The sequence below is a fragment of the Actinia tenebrosa genome, unplaced genomic scaffold, assembly GCF_029948245.1.
Source record: "Actinia tenebrosa isolate PJP-AT-01 unplaced genomic scaffold, QUT_ActTen_1.0 PGA_scaffold4__44_contigs__length_22323623, whole genome shotgun sequence".
NCBI classification, from domain to species: Eukaryota; Metazoa; Cnidaria; class Anthozoa; order Actiniaria; family Actiniidae; genus Actinia; species Actinia tenebrosa.
In genome coordinates this window covers 4665127-4690148 of record NW_028292581.1, presented here as the reverse complement: position 1 = coordinate 4690148, position 25022 = coordinate 4665127, and the positions used below count along the sequence as shown (strand labels likewise).

The 25022-nt window shown below is 37.5% G+C and overlaps 4 protein-coding genes across 4 annotated transcripts; 3 read left to right on the top strand and 1 right to left on the bottom strand.

Annotated features, from left to right (window-relative positions):
* Nucleotides 1–1150: 1150 nt before the first annotated feature.
* On the bottom strand, nt 1151–5227 carry LOC116293485 (uncharacterized). Its single transcript, XM_031700914.2, has 3 exons — nt 5072–5227; nt 3368–3489; nt 1151–2913 (listed from the first exon to the last, which is right to left on the bottom strand). The coding sequence occupies exons 1-3, from the start codon at nt 5141–5143 to the stop codon at nt 2394–2396; spliced, it is 714 nt and encodes a 237-aa protein (XP_031556774.1). The 5' UTR covers nt 5144–5227; the 3' UTR covers nt 1151–2393.
* On the top strand, nt 5197–24929 carry LOC116293484 (uncharacterized). The gene is made up of 9 exons (XM_089036676.1): nt 5197–7184; nt 7999–8169; nt 9511–9700; nt 10208–10264; nt 10353–10454; nt 10542–10619; nt 21470–21586; nt 22190–22321; nt 22564–24929. Exons 1-9 carry the CDS (start codon nt 5384–5386, stop codon nt 23306–23308), a joined length of 3393 nt encoding a protein of 1130 aa, XP_088892802.1. The 5' UTR covers nt 5197–5383; the 3' UTR covers nt 23309–24929.
* Nucleotides 14734–16184, top strand: LOC148906908 (uncharacterized). Its single transcript, XM_089036593.1, has one exon. It carries the CDS (start codon nt 15030–15032, stop codon nt 16182–16184), a length of 1155 nt encoding a protein of 384 aa, XP_088892719.1. The 5' UTR covers nt 14734–15029.
* Nucleotides 16188–19606, top strand: LOC148906907 (uncharacterized). The gene has a single exon (XM_089036592.1). The coding sequence runs from the start codon at nt 16188–16190 to the stop codon at nt 19521–19523; it is 3336 nt and encodes a 1111-aa protein (XP_088892718.1). The 3' UTR covers nt 19524–19606.
* Nucleotides 24930–25022: the final 93 nt, after the last annotated feature.

Below are 25022 nucleotides of genomic sequence, written 5' to 3'. Positions count from 1 at the left end.
TGGTAGTGGACTGGCTTTAATTCATGATCACCTTCGTGGCCTCGGGAGCGAATCCAGGACTAGATTCGGTGGCACAGCCCGCAATGCATAAAATTTGTTAGGTCAACCTAAGGTCACTCGATCGGGGAGAGTTTTTAGGCTCTTGGTTCTCTCGTAATCCTCACCGCCACAAAGCTCAATACTCTACTGATTCCACTTCGATCTGTGAGCTAGTTAGACTTAAATCAGCCACTATAGGTTGCAATTGTTTCAGGTCCGAGTAATAAAACTCATTATTATAACTTTGGAATTGCTTACCTCGCCATCAAGGATGTTGCGTTTGTCTTGCGCCTCATCCAAGCGATATCTGGCACTTATACCATCTTTTTCTGTAGATAATGGATTACCTTCACTGCCATATGCCATCAACAGCAACACCACGGTAAGACATGTCTGCAATATTTTGGAACTCATGGTCTTATTATATCGACTCTTGGCACCGTAGCAATGACAGCAGCAGCGAGTTTAGGGGATACAATCTTGTTAAACGTCTGTGGGAAGGATTTCTTGCAAGTAGCACAGACAGTGTGTAAAGACTAAGATAGTAAAAGTAATAGTGCTGTACATGGATTGCTATGGAGACATTTATAGTAACTTTTGTATAAATAATTCAAAATTTAGTACTTCATGTACGACCATCATTGTTGTTTCGAGTGAATGTAAGTGTTAATGGTATTCCTCATGTCACAATTAAGGATTTTATAGGCATAAAAGATTCAATTCATTAGTAACTTTAATATTGTTTTTACAAGCTAATTTGCGTCTTTGTACGTAGTTATTATTGCATTCTTACATTATCGTGTGAATGAGTTGAAAAGATCTATTAAAAGCAAGTTAACGGATCAGCGCTTTTCAATCAATGGCGGAAGCAAATTTGATATAGCCTCAATGCCTTAATTATGGATTCGTTTTTCTATCCAGTACACATTATTGTTTAAGGTAAATAGACTCATAAGCACCAGGTTGAACTCGCTAAACTTGGAACTCATTGCTAAATACAACTCACTGGAAAGAGAAAAAAAAGTCTAAAGAACGCAAAGCATGAGGCAGTCCCGGCTAGCGGGGAAAACTCCAAGAGGGATTTCGAGAAATTATAACCCGTAAAACAAACTCATTACACTAATATTTATTTGACTAGTTAAATGGATTTTTACTTTAAATATAATTCTTGGGTGCCAACAACATTTGTTTGAGGGAAGCACAATTTATTACATACATCTTATACTCATTAATTATTCAGAAGCTCATCGACCAACCAGGGTTTCTTATCTGTACCACGTGCAGTAGTTTGAAACCTCCATCAAATACGACCGCACCCATTTCAAAGTTCTAGTACTTTGAAATATTTCAAAGTCCTACTACTCGGACTTTGAAATATTTCAAAGTACTAGAACTTTGAAATAAAAACAAACATAACAAAAAGAGTATAAGATGTCATGTCAAATACTCGTCACTTTATTCTATTGGGGTTTCAAAATCCTCGTGGAATTCCACTTGGATTTTGAAACCCCAATAGAATACAGCAACCCGTATTTGAAACATTACGTCTTATAATAATGATTTAGCTCATACCATATATCTGTAAAACCCTTTGTAAGAAGTTGCACATTTTTTCATAAATTAATAAGTTCAGTAGACCTCAGTATGCCGTAGACCTACAAAACTTTGCACTAATTTGCACAGTTTTATTAGAGTGCAAACAATTAATCCGTGAAACACTAAATAGTAAAAAATAAGGCTAATTAAACAATAGAAAACAATGGAATTTGCATGAAATTGTGCTATTTAGTATTACTAAAGTTTCATCATTATATTTTTTGCACTAAGGTAACTTTTTCACAGATATATGGTATGCACTCTATTCTAGCTTGACATTAGCATAAAGCAAGAAAACTAATTACATTAATGTCAGGAAGAAATTACTAATTATCCTCTTTTGATATCTATTACACTGAGATGTACTACAGGGATTAAATTAGAGTGGTTTCATAAACCTATGAAATACACACTAGCCTAATACAAATTAGTGGACCCTAATTCGATTGTGTTCTTTTGTTCTCATATCACTATTACACACTAACTAACGTTGAGGCGATGTAATGACACCATATCAACAGCAATGAGCTATGTTTGAACTATTAATATTTTCCTTTTCCTAACAGTCTCCCAAATGAATATAATTCTTTATGAATTCTCTTTTTTTGTATATGTTGTTTGTTTCTGTTTATCAAACTTACAACTGCACAATGTTCTAGCTGAGTTATTCATTTTTATTGACAGAAGCCTAAAACTCAGGCATCTAGAAATTATGCAAGTCACAGATATACAAAAACTGCTCAAAATAAAATAAATAATTACTCTGGTTTTTGAATGCAACCTAAAGCTATGTTCAACTCCTTTTCTACCAAACTTCTAAAATGGTTTTCTATTCTTTTCATTTCACTGTATGAATTGCTTTCATTTGATTTCGTTTTCTTGGAAACTTCATTTTTAGTTTTACTAAGTATCTTTTCAGTGTTTCTACAGCAACCGTCTCCAGAACAAGTGCTTGCATCATCTGCAGAAAGTTGAGTTCCAGAATCTTTTCTGCAACTGTTGTCAGACTGACAGCAAATTTCTTTTTTCTCTGATAAACAAGCTTTTGTATCATCCACTACAGAAGAACTAGATACATTTTCTACAAAGTTTCTATGGTTTCCACTTTCTAATTTTGTTCCTTGATCATCTTGATGTCTTGAAATGTTTTCAAATTCAACCAAAGCTTGTTGTTCAAGAGCTTTTACTTCTGCTTTTAGTTTTATTATTTCTTTCATTAATCCAGTATAATCTTGATTCTTATTTGAATATTTTGACTGTAGGAAAGACAAAACAGCACTGAAAGGAAGAAAGGAAAAGTTTTTGTAGCTGTTTTAAGGCCCCGTTATGAGGTGCAATGATTTTAGTCTGAAACCTGTCTGAAACCTGTCTAGCAATAGACCTTTTTCATACAGCAGCAATGTTTATTCCCACGAGCAAAGCCTTTGTTTCTGGCTGCTCAAACTTATTCTGAAGTGCTTGAATGCAAGGCTAGCTAGGCAAAAATCTACTGTTCCACCCAAACGTGGCTGCCACATTGCAAAGGTCTATGCTATTGTTGCACAAAGGATGATACATAGTGCAATGGTGCAAAACGTTGAAGGAATGGTTCCACAAAGTAGAACTGAGTTTTACTTTAATTTGTGCAACAATTACAGCAACTTTTCTTTCACTGATTTTGAGCATTGCAAGATATGCTACATTACTGAAATTGGTTACGTGACTCATTTGACGATGGCATTGCCATGTATACCTTATTGATCCTGATAGCTTTGAAAACTCTGATGAAAATGTACGACTTTTAGCAAAACCTTCATTGAATCCTTGCTGAAGTGTTGACTCTTCACCAGCTTGAAGCCCTTCAATATATCCAGCCTTAAAAAGAAAAGAACACACAAGCAAAAGCTTTTAGAATTAAACAATGCAACTTGTGAACAAGGTATCCAGGTTTTTAATACTTTTCTTTATTACTTAGCCAATTCCCCATGTAATTGTAAATTTTGATTAAAGTTCTTTAAAGTTTGTTAAAATAAATTTTAACCCAATCTTCGTTGCTGTACTACGAAAACTGGTGACAAGTATGCCTTGATTACATGCTCCAGTGATTTCCCGTTTACCGCCTATTTTAATTTCATAACCGCCTACCAAAAATTTTATTGACAACCCTGAGAGGGTGTGATGAAAGGTATATTATCATACTAGAAAGACATGTGGGATTCCTGTTCGTTCCCTTGAGAATAAAGGCCCTTCATCATTGTTCTACACCTACAACCCAGAATTAATTCCCAGACTTGGTGTTTACCGGAGGTTAGGGGTTTTCTTTAGGTTCTCCAGTTTTTACCCTACCAGAACTTTGCTAAATCCACTTTATTTTTTCTATTTTCCTTGTGGAATTCACCTTTTCAGCGCTAGCCATCATGGGGTATAAATTATTTTAGATTGTGTTACGGTCACCAAAAAGTTTGGACATTGTTCTCGAATTTCCGTACAAATGTACTGACTCTAAATGAACTATTTACTTGGTTAATGTTTAGTTAGTTCTCTAAATACAAGTAAATGAGCATTTTTCTAGCACAATCCAAGCTAGAGCTGAAAAGGTGAATTACCTGGACTTTTCATAGGGAAGTTATACTAGCATTTACATATTAGCCAGGTTTTGTAGGGATCAATATGAAAACTATAAAGGTAAGGGTATGTCAAAATGTACAAAAGTGATCACCCATTTCTCATCCTAAACCAAAATTCATTTTGCTTGTTAGTTTTTACCACACACCCCAAACCCCAAAACCTCAGGTACGTAAGAGTTAGTGCTTCATGTAAGACTAAATGAAATGGCACTATTGGATTATTAATCATTATAACGTCCTGAAACCCTTATCCAAACTCTAACCCTAACTCCAACCCAAACCCCCAAGAACCTAACCTTAAACTTTATTACCAAATAGTGCCATTTCATGTGGTATAGTCTTACATGAAGTAGTAAGGCAGGAAGAAAGGTCAGCCTTGCTATATGAACTTCGTGTTTTTTGAACTGTTATCACCCACTGCCTACTGATTACACTCTACCGGAAAATCCTCCTCTACTAGGACATCAACTATAAATACACACCATCAACTATAAATACACACCAAATCCAATTTGACTCAATATGGGTGTTAAAATGTTTAATGCACCATAGGGGCCGCTATGTTGGTTGACGATAGCAAAGCATTCCTCATTAGCTTCTCTTATTAAATCAACCAACATGGTGGTCTCAGGGGATTTTAAGTCATGTGATTACACTCAAGCAATCATAGGAACATCGTCGAAGGGGGTAGGGGTTGGAAAAGAAATCCTTACATTATAATTTATGGATTATAAATAATACACTTCATCTTCTCAAGTGCAAAGGAATTCAAATTTCAAACTATAACCTTAATAACCTTATGATAGTCAAATAGTACACTCTATTCGAACCTTGAAATGATTGTCTTGAAGCCGTCTGTAGTCTATCTCGTAATCGTCTTCATTCTCGAATTCGTCCGCCATCTTGGATTAGTTTGCTCATGCGTACTACGTCAAAACACAAATGCTTTGCGATTCAAAATGGCGCCCACTTATAGATAGTCAAGTTATGGAGCGAATCCGTTTCCATCCTTCTCTGTTTTCACTGAATTGAGATTATTATAAAATATGTTCTATGAAGAACAATTCGTCTGTTGTTTTTAAGCGATTTCAAAGAATTTCCGCCATGTGAATGAACGTTATTAGCGCATTATTTCTCACGAGATGCCGAGTTCTCGACATGAAAAAACTGGCAAAACTAGTAGCCCCAATGCACGAAACCACAGCAAAACTAAAAAGTCCTCACATAAGCAAAAGAAGCTCAAAAAGCAATTGAAACAAGCCAGCCCTGATGTAAAACTTAAGGGCCAATATGAGGATATTTCGTCCGCGTCTGAACATGAAGGGCAAGAATTCGAGCAAAAATTTAGCTCCATATCACCACCTTCACCAGCAGTGGTGAAAAAAGTTAAATCTAGTGAAAAGAAAAAGAAGTCAAAAAAGGATAATGACGTGAAAAAGAAACGTAAAAAGCGATCCAAGGCATCTCAGTCCGAGGCAAAAAATGTCAGGCAGCAATCGCTGTCACCAGTATCCAAGTCAAGATGGAAGGACAGCCCTTCTCCACCTCCGCCAAAAGAGCCTTACCAACGCATCTCTCCTCCGTCTCCTGCGCCACAGCCGTTTCCTAGACTAAGAAGAGAAGAATCAAAGACTCCACCTCCTCTTCCAAGAGCTTTTAGAAAGCGTTCTCCAAGTTTGAGTCCTTACAGATCTCCTCAGTTCAAAACAAGATCTCCACTTCACTCTAGGTCACCATTACGTACCTGGTCGAGATCACCATATGAGCACAAATCAAGATCACCTTTACATTCTCCATTTAGGCAAAGATCACCAATGTACAGATCACCAGAGAGATCACCTATAGTGTCACCTCCAAGATATTCACCTTACAGGAATAAAAGGAAACATTCATTCTCACCTATGAATAGAGCATCTATGCCTTCTCCTCATAGAATGTCACGTCAAAGGAGTAGATCACCATCACCTTATTGGAACGCTAGGAATAGGAGTATATCTCCACAACCTTACCAGAAAAATCGCAGATCAGTCTCACCTTACTGGACGTCGAAACACAAAAGTAGATCCCCTTCACCATATAGGACCAACAGGGGTCGTTCACCTTCCAGATCTTCAAGACCTTGGAACTCTCCTTATAATTCAACTATGAGGAAACCAAGCAAAAATTCTGGACAAAAATCTAGCTATTCCTCTAAGGATAACTATGATAAAATGGAGCGAAGAACTTCTGAGTTTAGAACTGAATCAAAGATTTCTAGATCTAAGCATAATAGTTCAGGGAAGGATTTCAGTGATGGAAAAGGAAAAGATTATTATCATTCTAGTAGTGACAGGATAGGGAAAAGCAATTCAAAAACTATCAGGGAATCTTTGCCGTCTTCTACTGATCGGACTCCAAAGACGAAAGTAGAACCAGTAAAAGCAACCGGATCAGTCATAAAAGAGCAAAAGCCAAAAACACCAGATTCTAAGGTTCAGGAATCTGATAGAAAGAGAGCAAGTAGTATATCAAAGAGTGTTCCCCCACCTCCACCTTCCAGCAGTTCAACACCACCACCATTACCAGCTGATGAACCACCCCCTCTGCCACCAGATGAAGAGAAGCCACCCCCACCTCCTGCACCAGCTTTGCCTCCTCTTCCACTTCCACCTGAACTACCTGGATCCCCTAGTGATTCTCCAATGGTTTTCTCTCCTTCTCCTGGTTCCACCAACAACCAGTTACACCCTCCTCTGCCACCTTTAAAAAATTTAGATGGAATTTCAAGAAGAGCATCAATGTCCAGTAGTCTGAGTGGTACCCCTATGTCTACCCCTGACACCACACCCAAGACCCCTGCTGATCCAGAATGGGGAGAAAGATGTGTTGACATGTTTCAAATTATTGAGCAAATCGGAGAAGGAACATATGGACAGGTTTATAAAGCTAAAGATAAAATTACTGGTAAGTTTTTCTTTACTTTTTATTTTGAAACTATATATCTGCATGTACAAGATGCATGCTTAGTTTAACTAATGCTGAACTACTGCGATTTTCACAAGCTTGCAAACTCTGTTTCTCTGAGCTGCATGCTGATGTTGCTGCTGTCATTGAAACCTAATCAATCAGTACCTTTCATATTTTTGACTGGCAGCAGCAAAACACAAATTTCAGTGTGCAACTTGGAGACACAGAGGTCACATGTTTATAAAAAATTGCATTAAGTTTCTATGTTTAAATGTAATCAGGCTTCATGGTGAAACTTGGCATGAATATACATAAAAAACAAATATTGTACCAACCAGTGGACTAGATCAACTTTTAACTCTTTTGTGTATTTTTTAAGGTACATTTGTGTACATCCATTTCATTTAAACTTCTTTAATGAACAAGAATGTGTTTTTGTTTTTCTTATTTTTATGTGATTAAATTATCAATAGAGGTAGACAAGGGAGTCTTTTTGGGCTGATTTCCTTGTTTTGCCATAGACGAAAAAAGTACAGTACTTGATGCTAATCAGCAGGGCCATAGCCACCAGTACAGTTGGTCTGGTTTTAACAGCACTACTTTTTGCCTTGAAGAACCATTTTCCCCCCTTCTAAAGAATATAACACACAAATTGCAATATTTTAATATAACATTTCAGTAATTTACCTCTAAAATCTTAGAGTAAAAAAAGTTGTTGAAAGTCTTTTTGATATGTAAATATAATACTTTATAAGTATGAAAAAAGTATTACGTTATTAATTATGATTATTTTTCTTGTTGATAATAACAGGAGAATTAGTTGGTATGAAGAAGGTCAGAACAGACAATGAAAAGGAAGGTTTTCCTATCACAGCTGTAAGGGAAATCAAGATTCTACGACAGTTAAACCACCCAAACATTATTAACTTAAAGGAAATAGTCACAGATAAGCCTAACGCCATGGACTTTAGAAAAGACAAAGGTATGTGATAACTTCTTTTTTGGAATCTCTTAGCTCATGATTTCATTGTACAATGTTCAGTGTATATCAATTCAACTAATACAAGAAAATGCATAAAGTGTCAATCAGGCCAGACCAGCAGTTATTAGATTTATGTGGGTGATATTTGCTGCAATTTGCACTGAGATTCATCTGTGACAAAAAATACAGGGTTTTAAATAGAAGCCGGCAACCGGCAGATTCCGCCGTCTACTCTTGTTAATTCGGCCCCCTACTCAGGCACTTCCCAATGTTATTGTAAATCTTGATTAAAGTTCTTTTAACTAGCAAAATGTGTGAATAAAATAAATTTTAACCCAATCTTTGTTGCTGTACTACAAAAACTGCAATGCAATTGAAACTACAACGATCGCTGTCCGCCATCTTGAATTTTCATGAGAAGAGTGAGACTGGTGACAAGTATGCCTTCAATTACATGGTCAAGTGAATTCCGGTTTACCGCCTATTGGGAAACACTGGTGGTGTGCGCTGCTAATGCGCCGCCTCTCACCAATGCGGCCCGAGTTCGAGTTCTGCCGATCTCGATGTCGTATGTGAGTAGAGTTGTTTGTTGGTTCTCTCCTGTGCTTCAAGGGTTTTTCTCCAGGTTCTCCGGTTTTCCTCCCTCCTCAAAAATCAACTTCTAAATTCTAATTCGATCTTTGGGCTTTCACTTAGTTTGGAGCCTAGCTCTGTTGTGATTGTCCCACGCTGTGATATGACAGAGAAAAGCTTTGTAGATTTTTTTAAAATTTCAATTTCATAACTGCCTACCAAAAATTTTATTGACAACCCTGAAAATAAAATTTCAATTGAAACAAATGTTAGAATGTATCAGTCCGTATGCTAATTATTAGCCTAATTATTAGCTATGATTCACCTTAAATTTGCTGTAATTTTGGATCAAATTTGCCAATCAAATTGCTGATAAGTGCATATATAGGCAGGGGGAGCCTAGAGGACCAGGGGCCCCTTTTCCGTCATGGCAACAAAATGGTGGCTTTTTGGAATTCATACAGTTATTTTCAAATTTGTAAACATAAAACTGTAATGCTTTTTATTTATGTAATTTTAATTATTTATTTTCGTTCAGCATTTTGGGTGCTCAATCAATGGCAGATTTTTGAATTTAGGTTCCCCCTTCGGAAAATCCTGGCTAAACCTCCTGCCGGGAGTTGTAGATAGTATGCACATCATGCACTTAAGACAAATCAATATTTTCATCTTCTGCCGCTTTTGCTGTACATAGCATTTATTATGTAAGCCCTGAAATTTCTGCAAGGCAAAAAAAGGTGTTTAACATTAATTTTCATTTACTTTTAGGGGCTTTCTATCTGGTATTTGAATACATGGACCATGATCTAATGGGGCTATTAGAGTCAGGCCTAGTACACCTCACTGAGGATCATATCAAGTCTTTTATTCGTCAGCTGTTGGATGGTTTAAACTACTGTCATAAAAAGAACTTCCTTCATAGAGATATCAAGTGTTCCAATATCCTTCTAAATAACGAGTAAGAACTTGACACATTCAAATGATCAATAGATGTGTGGATTGATTGATTGGCTGGTTGGTGGGTGGGTGGGTAGGTGTGTTGGTTGGTGGGTGGGCTGGTTGGTTGATTGATGGGTTGTTAATTGATTGACTGACCATTTTTTATGGGTGGGTTGGTTGGTTGGTTGGTGGGTTGTTAGTTGGTTGATTGACAGGTTGATTGTTTGACTGACCATCATTTTTTATGGGTGGGTGGGTGGGTTGGTTGGTGGGGGGGTGGATTGGTTGGTTGATTGATTGACAGGTTGTTGATTGGTTGACTGACCATCATTTTTTATGGGTGGGTGGGTTGGTTGGTTGATTGATGTGTTGTTAATTGATTGACTGACCATCATTTTTTATGGGTGGGTGGGTGGTTGGTGGGTGGGTGGGTGGGTTGGTTTGTTGATTTACAGGTTGTTGATTGTTTGACTGACCATCATTTTTATTATTCCATCCTCTAATTTTCCTCCTCCTTTGCCAACAGAGGACAAATCAAACTGGCTGATTTTGGCCTGGCACGTCTCTATGAGGCAGATGAAAGGTAAACTGTTTTAATTATTCTAATCCTGTCTTCTAAACATTCATATATTCAACAAACATATCTAAACATGGTGTACATTACTCTCCAGGCGCCCTTACACCAATAAAGTGATCACACTGTGGTACAGACCACCAGAATTGCTGTTAGGTGAAGAAAGATATGGACCTGGTATTGACATCTGGAGTGTTGGGTGAGTATATTCCCCACAACTTGCTCATTACTTTGTTAACAAAACCTGCAGATAATATTCTTAAACTCCCTTTTTTTTTCCTTTTAGGTGCATACTTGCAGAGTTATTTACAAAAAAGCCAATATTCCCAGCATACCAAGAGATAGGACAGCTAGAACTTATAAGGTAAGATCATAAATAATAATAGATAACTAAAAATACATACAGTTGAATCCCACATTTTCCCTATATCTATCATTCTCTAAGCTATACTCCATTTAAGTCTTTTCATGAATTTGAGAGTATTAAATATCTGAAGGATAAATCCAGTTAGGTATATAAACTTTGCAGATCCAACTTTGCAGACTACGTATGTACATAAATCCTGCATTTTAAGTTGTGTTTAAGAGTGGCTGTCCGTAACGGTCGAGAATGGCGGGACAGCGAAGGAATTTTCAAATTTCTCATATTTTGTCAGAAGACAACCTTTGGTAAGCTCTTTTAAAAAAATCCAGTTTAAAACTTCGAGCGCTTTTTTATTTTGGCGAATTTTACGAAAATCTAAAACTCGACTTCCGGTTCGCTCTGGACCGGTGTGAACAGCCCAAAATATTACCCATATTTAAGAAGGCCTCACTCGTTCAAAAATACTCCTATCAATCTGATACTTTTTCAACATTTTAACTAACTATCAGACTCCAAAAGGGATAAATAATATTTTTGGGAAAATATTTTGTTCTCGCTTTTTGGGATTTTTTTTCGATGGCATTTCAAGCAGCTACGACGCGAAGCAAATTTTAGCCTAAGTTGAATGCCCTAAATCATCACCTGGTATATATTTTATTTTCACTAAAACTATATGATCTGAAAGCTTGTTTATTGTAATTCTTTTCCTGAAAGTATCAGCTTTGGAACGCAAATACTTCCTCGCGATTAATCGACTCTTCTATGTAGCATACGGCGGTCTAATTTCGGATTCAGAATCAAAGCGCCTGCTTTATAAATACTCAAAAACTTTCTTGGATCACCCAGAATGAACATTTTAATCGTAAACAACATTAGTTTGATGACTGTAAACTATACTCCAGCTATATATTATTGACTTATTCTTTTGTACTGGAATGTTTTAGAGAGTAAGGACTTAAGCGTACGAATTCTAAGTTAGAAAAAAAACCTTTAGACCCCATCAAACGCAGGGTTTTTTTATTTTTCTCTTTTCTTTGTTTTTGTTGAATATACTTGCTCAAAATCCTCCCAAATTTCAATTAGTTCCACGTTATTCGTAGAAAAAACAAACTCATTTTCGTACTTTCTCAAAATTAATGGAATAAGTTAGAGGACATTATGATTGAATAAACAAACTGAATTAGTTGAGAAGCGTGGCACGTGAACGTCGATCACTTGTACCTTTCTTGAATTATATGAACTAAACAAACAACCTTTATGTTTTGTATTTTTTGTCTTTATCTCTTGTCAAAATTAATAATAACTAGTGACTAAAGTGCGTGCAGTTGCTTTCGTACTATTTCATTTAAGCCCCTTTCCCGATAACGTCACACATTTGATCCGCATCAACACTGCCTACTCTGCTTTTTTTCCCTTCTCTTTTGTTGCTGTTTTTGCTTGTTTTTATATGGGGTTTCAGAATTGATTGATTTAACTTGATTCTAAATGAAAAAGCCAAAAATCGTCCTTGTTTCATTAAGAGAAGTCAGTGGCTAACAAACCTGTTTCCTTTCCTATTCATTCGCCTAGAATAAACTGTTTGACAGGAACAACAAGTATCTTTTTACCAATAATAATAACATATTATATATATATATATATATATATATATATACAGCCATTTGCAAAAACTATGGCCGCTTCCAATACATATACGAGTATATCGAAAGCATATCAAGTATTATGGGATATCTTCCACTATATATTTTTCAAGTTGTCTATCATTAGGGCTTTCTGGAAAAAAATATCAAGAATGATATCCCGCCCTGTCTGATATACTTTCGATATAGTTGTATTTATATTTGAAACGGCCATAATTTTTGCAAATGGCTGTATATATATATATATATATAACAAAGTATGTAATGTGGTCTATACTGGTGAAACAGTGCTCGATGCGTAGGGATGCAGAGCAACAGATATATAGTAAAGATTGGATTAAAGACGAGACATGTTCACTGTAACTCCGAGTTTCGTGCTTACGCACTCATCAGACAGACGTTTTTTTCAGAATGAGTGGCCGTGTTGTATCCGATATACAAACACGAGGCGTAGCCGAGTGATTGTATATCGAATACAACACGGCCACTCATACTGTAGATTGCTTATCAAACGTCTAGGTTAGTTCCTTTGTGTTTCACTAAAATTTTCAAAATTGAAGTGAATCTGGCCAAGAAAATCCAAGTTTAAGTTTATGCAAATGAAGACGAATCTATATCAGATATAAAACCTCCTTCATGGTCGTGATTTCTATTGTGTTTTCCTCATGAATTATTTATGAGTTTGATAAAAAAAAATATATATATATATATATATCAAATTATGCTTTACAACATTAATGTTTATAGCCAAGATTCAGGTAATAGCTGCTCAGTAGGCAAGCTAATCGTCGAGCTGAGCAGCCGGTTTTTTTTTTCTTTTTCTTATTCTTTTTTTTAACATTTTGACAGGAACAATTGTATGGTTTCTATCAATTACAGCCGCAATAGTAAACTACATTCTTAATTAAATGAAGGTATGGTGCTCTGGCGGCGGCTGCGTGCGAGTGCGAAGATTCTCTGTTCTTGAAAAGCATTTTTCTCTTGAGAGATGGTCGAAATCTCTTGAGAAACAATCGCTATTTGATCTTGCTAAGGCCGTCAAATACAAAGCTTGGAAGAGGGGGTTGGGGTTTCTACCGACCCTAAAATTCTCGTCTAGTAATATGAGGACCTCGGATTTATCTGCTGAAGAGGCTGGGCTCTCAAAGAAAATAAAAAGTCTGACCGCTTTATCAAAAAACAGAGAACCTACTTGGTCAACAAGCTCAACATTGAGTAAACCTTAGGAAGAAAGTTAAACCCAGAATTTGTAGAAAAGGTCATGAGACGTGCTCGAGGTCCCGACGGCTTGCGTCTTTTCAAGTACTCGGCCAGACCGTCCCTGAAGACCTTGCTATCTCCCCAAACGCAATAGAGGAAGATGATAATTTTCCCAGTACAATACTGTAGAAGCAGCTATCTCGACTTTCCAACCAGGGCCGTAACCAGAACTTTTACAGGGAGGGTGCACATCGAATAAAAAAATCGGCGGACCTTAAGCTTTTATGTGGGGGTGCACGTGCACCCTGTGCCCCCCCTGGTTACGGCCCTGCCAACTACAGCACCCTGTCACTTACGACCAATACGATATATGTTCCAATGGTGAAAAATGACAGACTTAAAAACTCTCTAGGTAACAATGCTGCAGATTTTCTGTGAGGCTCTAGAGTTACATGTTCCTGTTCCCCTAAAAGAGCAAAGCACCAAATACCTTGAATGTAGTTTACGATTGCGGCCGTAATTGATAGAAACCATACAATTGTTCCTGTCAAACAGTTCATTCTAGACGAATGAATAAGAAAGGAAACAGGTTTGTTAGCCACTGACTTCTCTTAAAACAAGGACGATTTATAAAAAACAGAGTAGGCAGTGTTGATGCGAATCAAATGTATGACGTTATCGGGAAAGGGGCTTAAATGAAATAGTACGAAAGCAACTGCACGCACTTTAGTCACTAGTTATTATTAATTTTGACAAGAGATAAAGACAAAAAATACAAAACATAAATAGTCCATGGGCCAGGGCTCGACCATGGTAACACTAAGAGGGACAAATTGTGAGTTATGCCAGGTTAAAGGTCACCTAAAGTTGTTTCAAAATTTATATGATAGCATTCCTAAAAGAGTAGCTTTGTGGTATTTTTTGTAACATCAAATTATTGAAAAATATCGATTTAGCATGAAAACGAGGCTGGGATAGATTAATTTATAAAAATAGCTTTGCATGATTTTAAGCTCGATATTTATTTATCACATGTTAAAACAATAGAGCTACTATATATTATTACATTTAAAAGCTGGCTTACTTTGAAATTACTTATAAAAATGATTAAAAAAGGAAGAAAATATATTTGCTGATCCGCAAAGCATTTTGGGTAATTTTCAAGATGGCGGACTATTTGTGTGGTAAGTAGAGTAGAATTTTCAGCAAAATCAGCTCAATTAAACACTTTTAAAGACTACGAAAATGAAGATACTGATAATATAGATATTTCTAACAATGTTAGAAATCGGAATTTGCATTTTTTCAACAGATTTGAAGCTTTGTCTTGTCGATTTTATAGTCCTTACATACCTTAAAGAGACGTAAAAGCATTTTTGATTTTCTTTCTTGTACAACAGATCTTAAAAAGTGTATTATTCATTGTACTGATGATAATAGTCAAAATTTAACTTCCCCCAAAGACCTCGGATCTTGGAAAACATTGCTAAAGGCTGCAGAAATTTGTAATCACAAAGCAATTCTTGATGTGGCTAGGGATACTAACGAAGGAGAAATACCGGCAAACGTTATGTATCATAGAAAATGCCGAAGTATTTTTACTCTGAAAAGAGATCTTGAAAACCTTTCTCGATCAACTGAAGATGCTGATGATGTGCAAGAGCCTGAGCAAAAGAGATACGCAACTAATAGACAACCATCAAGCTCGAGTAGGACATACGAGGAGATATGCATTTTTTGTGAAAAGAAAAGTAAATATTTAAAATCTTCAAGAAATCGAGAGCGTTTGATTCAGTGTAGAGATTTGCGTGCTGATGACTCCATTAGAACAACTGCTATTGCTAAAGATGACACTAAGATAATTGCCATCGTAAGTCGTGAACTAGTAGCCGCCGAAGCTTGTTACCACCGTTCATGCTATCGAGATTATACTCGCCCTGCTAAAGTGAGCAATTCAAATGAATTTCAAGACGGGGATGAAGTTGTTGATGTTGATGATTGGTATAAGGACATTGAGACTCAAGCTTACGAAAAGCTTTTCGAATTCATACGTTCTTTACTAGAGAATCCAAGATTAATAAAGTTGGTTGACCTTAGAAACTTACTAATTTTCCACATGAACTCAATGGGCGTTACCGAAATTACTGAGTCAACCAAGAAATACATCCGCAGAAAATTGGAATTTGAGTTTGGCAGTCTTTTGCAGTTTGAGGACCTTCTTGACGACAATAAGCTGTTTGTTATTCCTGAAAGTCTCTCAAAACGTGAATTGGCTAAGGAACTGGCAAAACTTGCGCAACAACAAGAAGATATAACTATGCCATCAAAGATCAAACAAATTCAGGAAGCTAGTCTATATATTCGGAATGGTATTTTGTCAAATAACAATACAGATGTGTCGTGGCCTCCAAAACCTTCAGAACTCTGTCAGAATGCAGTAAACATACCGGAAGAACTCAAGACTTTTCTTTACACTGTTTTGACTGGGAATACTGAGATTCCAACTGAATACCCTCAACGACTGGAGCGCCTAATCAGTTCTTATGGACAAGATCTTATTTATGGCGTGAGCGGTGGAAAAGAGAAACCCCCTAAACAGATATTGCTACCTTATGCAGTCAAATCTTTGACTAACAATGTTGAGGTCATACAGATGTTAAACAGATGCGGACATGGTATTGCCTACTCGCAAGTCGAGGAAATAAACACAGCACTTTGTCTTTAAAAAATGGCATCAACGCCCAACAATGACGTTCCGCTGCCCGAAGATATACAGCCGTATATTGAGACAACACTTGGCTGGGACAACATTGATCGATTGGAAGAAACGTTATCTGGAGGAGGAACTTCTCATCGAGTAAATGGTATTGTCGTTCAGGCCAGACATTTTGGTCCAAATCTTCCTGCACAGCCAGAATTTGAGATTGCAAGAACAAAGAAAAGAAGCATTGAGCCTCTGCAGCGCGCTGAGATTCCTCCATATAACGCCGGAGATCGTTGTGGCCCTCGAGCAAGGAAATATGTTGAAGTCACTTCTGAAGAATTGATGGCAAATGCAAGAAAGAAGAATCTGATTTGGATTTTAGTACGACTCCATGCAAGAGAAAGACAGAGAGCAAGTAGCTGGACTGGTTTTAACATTTCCATCCGCAATAAAGTAGAAGTCACAAAAGACAACATAGGATATTTACCAACTATCAACTCACCTGCTACAGACATGGCAACGGTCCATGAAGTACTAGTACAATCTTTAAAGATAAAGAACCAGCTCAAGTTGAAAAGTATCGTCCTTGTGTTTGACCAAGCGCTGTACGCAAAAGCAACTGAAATTCAATGGAAACATGACCAACGATTTAAAGATATCGTACTAAGGATTGGAGTGTTCCATACAGCTTGCACCTTACTGTCTATCATTGGCAAACGCTTTCAAGATGCTGGGCTTAGAGATCTATGCATCGAGGCAGGTGTGATAGCAGAAGGTTCTGTCTCAGGAGTCATGGATGGCCGTAGATACAACCGTGCAGTTAGATTCCACAAACTAATGTACGAAGCACTTATGAGGTTGATATGGAAAGGCTTTCGGTCATGGATCGAGGAAAACCACAAGGAATCAAATAGGAAAGTTGATGCTTTCTTCAATGGACTTGAGACACTTTACGACAATGTTTGTGAGGCAGAGTTCAATAAACAAATGGGAAGTTCTAGTTTTGCTGAATTCGTTAAGCTCTATGACATGTATATAGACTTTCTACGAAAGCATAATGGTCAGCTCTCTGAATTTTGGATGTCATATATTGACATTATGGAGATCCTTCTGGGACTTTTAAGAGCATCAAGAGAGGGTAACTGGGAGCTTCATATCTCTTCTATCAGGGGAATGGTTTCGTGGTGCTTTGCGTATGACAATATAAATTACGCCAGATATTTATCTGCTTACTTGCTAGAAATGTCCCACCTCGAAGAAGATCACCCAGATGTAATAGAGTACTTTAGAGCCGGTGGCTTTTCTGTACAGATTGGTGACGACAATCCATTTGGAAGAATACCCGTAGATCAAACCGTTGAAGAAACCGTTAATAAAGATACACAGACTGCTGGAGGAACCAAGGGATTCAGCTTGAAACCTGGTGCTGTGAGAAAGTACTACTTAGTTGCAGAATTTCGAAACATATTTATGCGTCAGCTTAAGGATATGCTTCATCTGAACACAGCAAGCAGAAAACACACTGATCTTCGACCAAGTAGGATGGCAAAAGATGAAGCAGATGTAAATGCATTACTCTTATTGCTAGAAGAAAGCTGGATAAATCCTTTTAACAGTAATCAACAGGATCTTGTTTGTTTATCTACCGGTAAACTTGCGACTCCAGAAATTGCCAAAGATTTGATTCAAGCCAAAGCTCTTGGTGAGGAAGCATACAAGTCATTTAGAGAAAACCGACTCGAGTCTAATCCACCAAAGTCTGATTTCTATGATAAAATGACCAAGCTCCAACTGAAAACATTTGGAAATCTGTCCAAGAAGATGAAAGTCGGAGGAGGAACAAGCAAGGAAGTTATAATAAAGGCAGATAGAGCTTTATTTGCACAGATGCTGATCATTGCTGAGAACAGAAAGCTGAATATAAGTGATGTCCTTTGTCACCCACTTGGACCCCTACCTTGGTCTCTGGCATCTGCTGATGGATCGTTAAGGAAAACAAATAAATCATCTCTGTTAAACTACCTGAAGAAGAACATACCAGCGGCAAATACCATTCCACAGCCAAGTGCACGAATTATTGATGGAATGTTTTTTGTTCAGAAAATGAAAGTTGACCAGAAGACATTTGGTGACGTAGCTGAAAGTCTCATGTCTATGATCCTAAATGAAGGAAACGAAAGCGAACGTATCGATGTTGTCTTCGATGTTTACAAGGATGAATCGATCAAAAATGCCGAAAGAGAAAAGAGGGGTTCTGAAAGTGGACACGAGTTTAAAAACATCAAATCAGATCATAAGATTCGTCAGTGGTCCAAATTTCTAGCAAGTTCCAAAAACAAGTCCCAACTTATTAAGTTTATTTCAGAAGAATGGAGAAAGGAGAAGTATCAGGAAAGATTAGCTGAACAATCAAAGACTATCTTTGTAACAACAGAAGACCACTGTTATGAAATCACTTCATCAGGTTCAGCAGAAAGGGAGGACCTTCGATCAAATCATGAAGAGGCTGACACAAGAGTTCTATTCCATGCAGCAAATGCAGCATCGGCAGGCTACGAAGCAGTTGTGATTAGTTCAGAAGATACCGACGTATTTGTTCTCTGTTTGGCTTTCAGTAGTTATATTCCATGCTCATTGTACGTGAAATGTGGCAAGAAGATTCGAACAATGTACATTGACATTTCAAATGTAGCTCGAATGTTAGGATCGCAGGTATGTACGTCTCTTCTCGGTTTTCACGCCTTTACAGGCTGTGACAGTGTCAGTGCTTTTGCGGGAAAAGGAAAACTAGCTGCATTCAAAATGCTGAAAACAAACAAATTGTACCAAGACCTATTTCACCAAATTGGAATGCAGTGGGATTTCACAGACGACGTGTTCTCAAAGATACAAGAATTCACATGCAGAATGTACAGCTCCAATCCTGGAACCAAAGAAGTAAATGAGCTTCGTTATAGATTATTCTGTGTGAAGAAAGGGAAACTAGAATCGCAACAGCTACCGCCCTGCGCTGACTGCTTAAAACTCCATACACAACGTGCAAACTACCAAGCAGCCATCTGGAGAAGAAGTCTGCAAGGCTGCCCTAACGTTCCATCACCTATTGGACACGGGTGGATTCACGAAGACAACAAGTTTGTAATCAAATGGATGAGCGGTGAACCAGCCCCCACAGCTGTCCTAGAATTCCTTTCCTGCTCTTGCTCACGCTCATGTAAACCATCAAGCTGTATGTGCATTATAAATGGCCTGAAGTGCACTGATATGTGCAAACTACGTGACTGTGACAATCGTGTAGAAGATGAAGATCTCGAAGATGATGAATGTTCAGAAGAAGAAGAGGATGATGAAGACAATTAAAGAGGCCATTAACAGTAAGTTTGTATAGAGTCAGACGTTTGATATTGAAAAATAGGCTACGCGAAGAACAATATAAATGTATCAAATATGTTTTCCAACTATTCTTTCCCTTTAAAGCACATAAATCACAAAACAACTTGTTGCCATGGTAACTACGATATTCTAAAACTCCCTAGAGTAGCTCATGTTGAGCTTACTGAATACCTTGTCTATCATTTTGAAATGATTGCATATACATTTCAGGCCTTATAATAAACTTGAATAGCTGGAATATTAGTATTATCTAAATTTCGATTTTAATTGAGTGACGTCATAATATCACGTGATTTCAGCACTAAAGCTACTCTTCTGACATTGCTATCACTGAAAACCATAAAGTAGAGGGTGCAAGCTTTCCAAAAATGTATGATAGCATTTGTCCCCCTGACTGTTACCGAAGACCTTATTTTTGGGGCCCTGGCCCATGGACTAAAAGGTTGTTTGTTTAGTTCATATAATTCAAGAAAGGTACAAGTGATCGACGTTCACGTGCCACGCTTCTCAACTAATTCAGTTTGTTTATTCAATCATAGTGTCCTCTAACTTATTCCATTAATTTTGAGAAAGTACAAAAATGAGTTTGTTTTTTCTACGAATAACGTGGAACTAATTGAAATTTGGGAGGATTTTGAGCAAGTATATTCAACAAAAACAAAGAAAAGAGAAAAATAAAAAAACCCTGCGTTTGATGGGGTCTAAAGGTTTTTTTTCTAACTTAGAATTCGTACGCTTAAGTCCTTACTCTCTAAAATATTCCAGTACAAAAGTATAAGTCAATAATATATAGCTGGAGTATAGTTTACAGTCATCAAACTAATGTTGTTTACGATTAAAATGTTCATTCTGGGTGATCCAAGAAAGTTTTTGAGTATTTATAAAGCAGGCGCTTTGATTCTGAATCCGAAATTAGACCGCCGTATGCTACATAGAAGAGTCGATTAATCGCGAGGAAGTATTTGCGTTCCAAGGCTAATACTTTCAGGAAAAGAAGTACAATAAACAAGCTTTCAGATCATATAGTATTAGTGAAAATAAAATATATACCAGGTGATAATTTAGGGCATTCAACTTAGGCTAAAATTTGCTTCGCGTCGTAGCTGCTTGAAATGCCATCGAAAAAAAATCCCAAAAAGCGAGAACAAAATATTTTCCCAAAAATATTATTTATCCCTTTTGGAGTCTGATAGTTAGTTAAAATGTTGAAAAAGTATCAGATCGTTAGGAGTATTTTTGAACGAGTGAGGCCTTCTTAAATATGGGTAATATTTTGGGCTGTTCACACCGGTCCAGAGCAAACCGGAAGTCGAGTTTTAGATTTTCGTAAAATTCGCCAAAATAAAAAAGCGCTTGAAGTTTTAAACTGGATTTTTTAAAAGAGCTTACCAAAGGTTGTCTTCTGACAAAATATGAGAAATTTGAAAATTCCTTCGCTGTCCCGCCATTCTCGACCGTTACGGACAGCCACTCTTAAGATATTGCTTTCAAACACAACAAACACCAGGTGAACGGAATCCTGGATGTGCAGTCCAAGTCTTGCACACAACATTCCACACAACAAAATATGACATAATTGGTTTTCTTTCAAACAAAATAAACCATGAATTAAGATATGCTACCCAGTTCTGGCCAGAAGTAAATTGTCTAAAAACATCACCCAACTGCCAGAAATGTTGCAGGTCAAATTTACCAAATATAACTAGTTGTGTCTCCCCTTGTAGAGCTTCTCAGTTTTATTTTTGTGGGAGGGGCACATGTCAGCTGTTGCAAAGAGTGATGTGATGTGATTTTGTGGTTTTCATCAACATTGATTGCCACAGTTTCCCTGTTTCCAAGTTATAATCTTGTCACTTCTTATCAGCATAACTATATGTGATTGTAAGTAAGGATATTATTGTTGTGTTTTCCAGTCGCGTCTGTGGAACTCCTACCCCAGCAGTCTGGCCTGGAATCATCAATTTGCCTCATTTCCATACAATTAAACCCAAGAAACAGTACCGAAGACGTGTTAAAGAAGAATTCCAATTGTGAGTAAACGTTTTAAATTGCAGGGTCTCTTATAATATATTATTATAGTGGAAGTCTTTACCTTGGGTATTGGAGATCCTCTTGCTCCATTTTCGTTCCTTTTCTGAGTTCAATAAGTTTATATGTTGCATTATGATCTAGCATCAGTACAAACAACACCATATAAGGTATGATGAACGAAAAAGGATGTCCCTAGAGTAGCACAATGATAATAGACCACAATGTTCGCTGTGTCAGAAAAGGTCTACCATCAAAGGCATTTGAGGTCAGAGACCAGTAGTTAGATATAATGAAGCTTAAGATTGAGAAGCACTGGAGGAGGGAAGGTAGAGAGCCAATTGTACAACCTTTTTGTAATAGCTGATGTATACAGCCTGATATCCCATTTACAATTCTTTGGACATTATGTAATGTGTCATTATACACCATGACAGTTAATGTTTGTTTGATTTTTTGTTGTTGTTTTGTCATTCAATCTGATGGCAATGTCTTTGTGTTTTGTTGTTATGGGAAGAGATGTATTCCACTAATACATCAGTATAATCCAATAGTCATTATTCATGTCAGCTTGGATTGTAAAAGTTCTAATTCTCTTTCTACAGCCTCCCAGTTGATGCGCTTGACCTGTTTGACAAAATGTTGACCCTTGACCCTAGTCAACGAATCTCAGCAGAAGAAGCCCTGGAACATCCATTCTTGAAGGACCTGGATCCTTCAAAGATTATCCCTCCAAGGTATTTACACAATACATGCATTACTGTGATTTTCCATATTCTTCGAACTCGGTAGTTGCGAGCTGCACGCTGAAAAAATTTTTTTTCACTGCGGTGAATTAAAAATAAATCAGTCGGTACGGTACCTTTTATGTTCTTGACTGGTGACATTTAAAAAAAAAACAAGATGTTTTAAGAGTACTCAAAAGTTTAATATGTGTGATTTTTAGCTCATCTTGGTAATGGTGCTTCTTTCGTTTCAGCCTTCCAACATGGCAGGACTGCCACGAAATGTGGTGTAAAAAACGAAAGCGAAAAGCCGAAGGAAAGAATGTAGATGACTCTTCCAAGCAACCCAAGGTTGAATCAAGAGATACGGAACAAGATCCTCCAGCTCCTGTATCATCTGGTCCATTAGATGGCCAGGATCTGCCTGATGTAAGGACCACGGGTTCCTCTAGCGGGACATCTACAGCTGAAAGGTTTTCAAATATTCTAACAGATAACGATGGTACAAATAAACCGGATTCAGCGCCTTTTGCTCGTAAGGCGGACTACGAAACGGATCTTCCTTACCCTAATGATTTCAATGATACTAAGAAAGAAGAAGTGATGCAACCTAAAGACTTTACCGGCGAGTATGATCGTGTACGATTAAATAGTAGGACATTCGAATATGATCATTCGTCGTCGCGAGTTGTTGAGAGCATGTCAAGTCGTAATGAATACGCAGAGCCTGAATGTCAATATGAACAGTTATCACCTGCCTCAGATCATCTATCAGAGCGGGTATACAGCAATGAACGAGACTACAAAGGCTATGGATACACCACAGAATCAAGAGAAAGTAAATATACTAGACCACGGTATACCGACACTCAAGATTACAGATATCGAGAATCGTACAAATCATATCCCCATGAGTCGAAGAGTGGTAAATACGCAGGAGGTTCTGGTCGGAGGGCGCCGAGTCCGAATAGCAGTAACAGTTCGTATCTAAGGTGGTAGTGTTGAAGTACAGACCCCTTGGTATCCAGCATTATGTGCGGTTGGTAAGACAAAGAGCATTAACTAGAAATGCATGCAGAGCAGAGCAAGCAAGTGCTCGGTAGGGGACTGTCTTGGTATGTTTGTTGGTCATGAGAAAAAGACCAAGTCAAGGTGCCTTGTCTGATCGGCAGTACTGATGTATGACTGGGCGTTTTGCATCTTGCGTTGATCGATTCCCTAGAGAAATCTAGTTCTATTATCTCGATACCTTAAGAAAATCTTCCTTATAGAGCTTTCTACTATAATTATGACTGTTACTGTGACTGGGAGTGGGTGTGGGTGTGGGTTAAAGCATCTTGAAAATTAGCGCTTTAAATACCTCGAATTTTGCTGGCCTAGTTTTCACACGGTCTATGAAAAATACATGTTTTGCTGTGAAAAGTCCTTGAAAGAAAAGGTTGTGACTTTCTGAGTTGACATCGCAGTCATTAATTAAAGTATGAATCTCTGGAAGCATGGTCTTGCCTTTGTGATGCACCCGAGCACTTACTCGTACTCGCTATTTTCTATAACAAGATGCATAAGTCACAAATATCCTGTTCAATCTATATTGGATAATGGTTCCCTCGATCAGAACCAACGTACTGATTTCTGTTGCATACATCAAAAAATATCCCTGCATTCAATGGCAGTACTTTCAACAGTAATGCTATAAGAATGAGCTTTCGACAGATGTAATGCTAACTAAATACACCGATTGAAGTCGTAAAGATTTGATGCCCACTTTGTCAGAATTGATCAAGGCTGCAATTCAACTCGTGCTACTTTACACTTTTGGATTCATTTTAGAGTGATTTTACTTGGCTTATGTCGATGTCTACTACAGTACTTGTGTATTACGTTGACTTTACTTTCACGAGTGAAGGAAAATCACTCGAGGACCGTGCTTGTTTGTACATTTTTGTTTAATGAGTCATGTGTAATGTAATATTGTCCTAATGCTGGGACTTGACTGACAAGAAAGTAGGGCGACGCTACTGCTAAGAACAAGTCATTTTGAGAGTCAGCCCTTACAGTTGTGAGGTTCACCAGAGAGGTGTAGTCCGAGCACCAAAATTACCTTACCTATTTAGGGAGGCCCCTGGTAGTTTATCATTCAGTCTTTTAACCTCTCTTACTAATTTTATAATTTTCCTGCTAACCATTGCAACTTCCATAATCCACTATAACTTTGTCTCCGCTTTAGGATAAAACTGTAACCCAAGCCTTCTGGTCTTAGTTCACTTTGTAAATACCGAAGAATTTGTATAGTAGATTACTTTTCCTACCAGCAGGTGACTACACCGTGGGCAATAGAGCGAATTTTGAATGACTTTAAAAGTCCATAGCCCGAATAAGTCACACAAGACAGTCCAATGTCCGAGTTTATCATGATGGGAACGAGAGCATCCTAGCTTGATTTTCATCTTCATTCAATGTTTGCTGTATGTAAACTAGAAGTATATATCACCTTTAAAAAACTCCTACGACATTATTCATTTGAGTTTATCTGTCGTACAGACTATGATATATTTTGATACTTAGATGAACAAAGTATTGTGTAGTAAATTTGTAAATTAAAACGTACTTTTGAACTTGAGTCAACCAATTGTCACATCACCAGAGCCCGGTTGTGCGAAGGGTGGATAGCGCTATCCAACGGATAAATCTTATCCAGTGGATAAATTTATTG

Bases quoted from the DNA above. Each gene is read 5' to 3' on its own strand.
- LOC116293485 (XM_031700914.2), bottom strand. From the start codon at position 5,143: ATGGCGGACGAATTCGAGAATGAAGACGATTACGAGATAGACTACAGA. The intron at 3,490-5,071 runs GTTCGAATAGAG...TTTCTTTTTAAG, and splicing joins TTCAAGACAATCATTTCAAG to GCTGGATATATTGAAGGGCT. The intron at 2,914-3,367 runs GTATACATGGCA...TCTTCCTTTCAG, and splicing joins AAGCTATCAGGATCAATAAG to TGCTGTTTTGTCTTTCCTAC.
- LOC116293484 (XM_089036676.1), top strand. From the start codon at position 5,384: ATGCCGAGTTCTCGACATGAAAAAACTGGCAAAACTAGTAGCCCCAAT. The intron at 8,170-9,510 runs GTATGTGATAAC...ATTTACTTTTAG, and splicing joins GGACTTTAGAAAAGACAAAG to GGGCTTTCTATCTGGTATTT. The intron at 10,265-10,352 runs GTAAACTGTTTT...ATTACTCTCCAG, and splicing joins CTCTATGAGGCAGATGAAAG to GCGCCCTTACACCAATAAAG.
- LOC148906908 (XM_089036593.1), top strand. From the start codon at position 15,030: ATGTATCATAGAAAATGCCGAAGTATTTTTACTCTGAAAAGAGATCTT.
- LOC148906907 (XM_089036592.1), top strand. From the start codon at position 16,188: ATGGCATCAACGCCCAACAATGACGTTCCGCTGCCCGAAGATATACAG.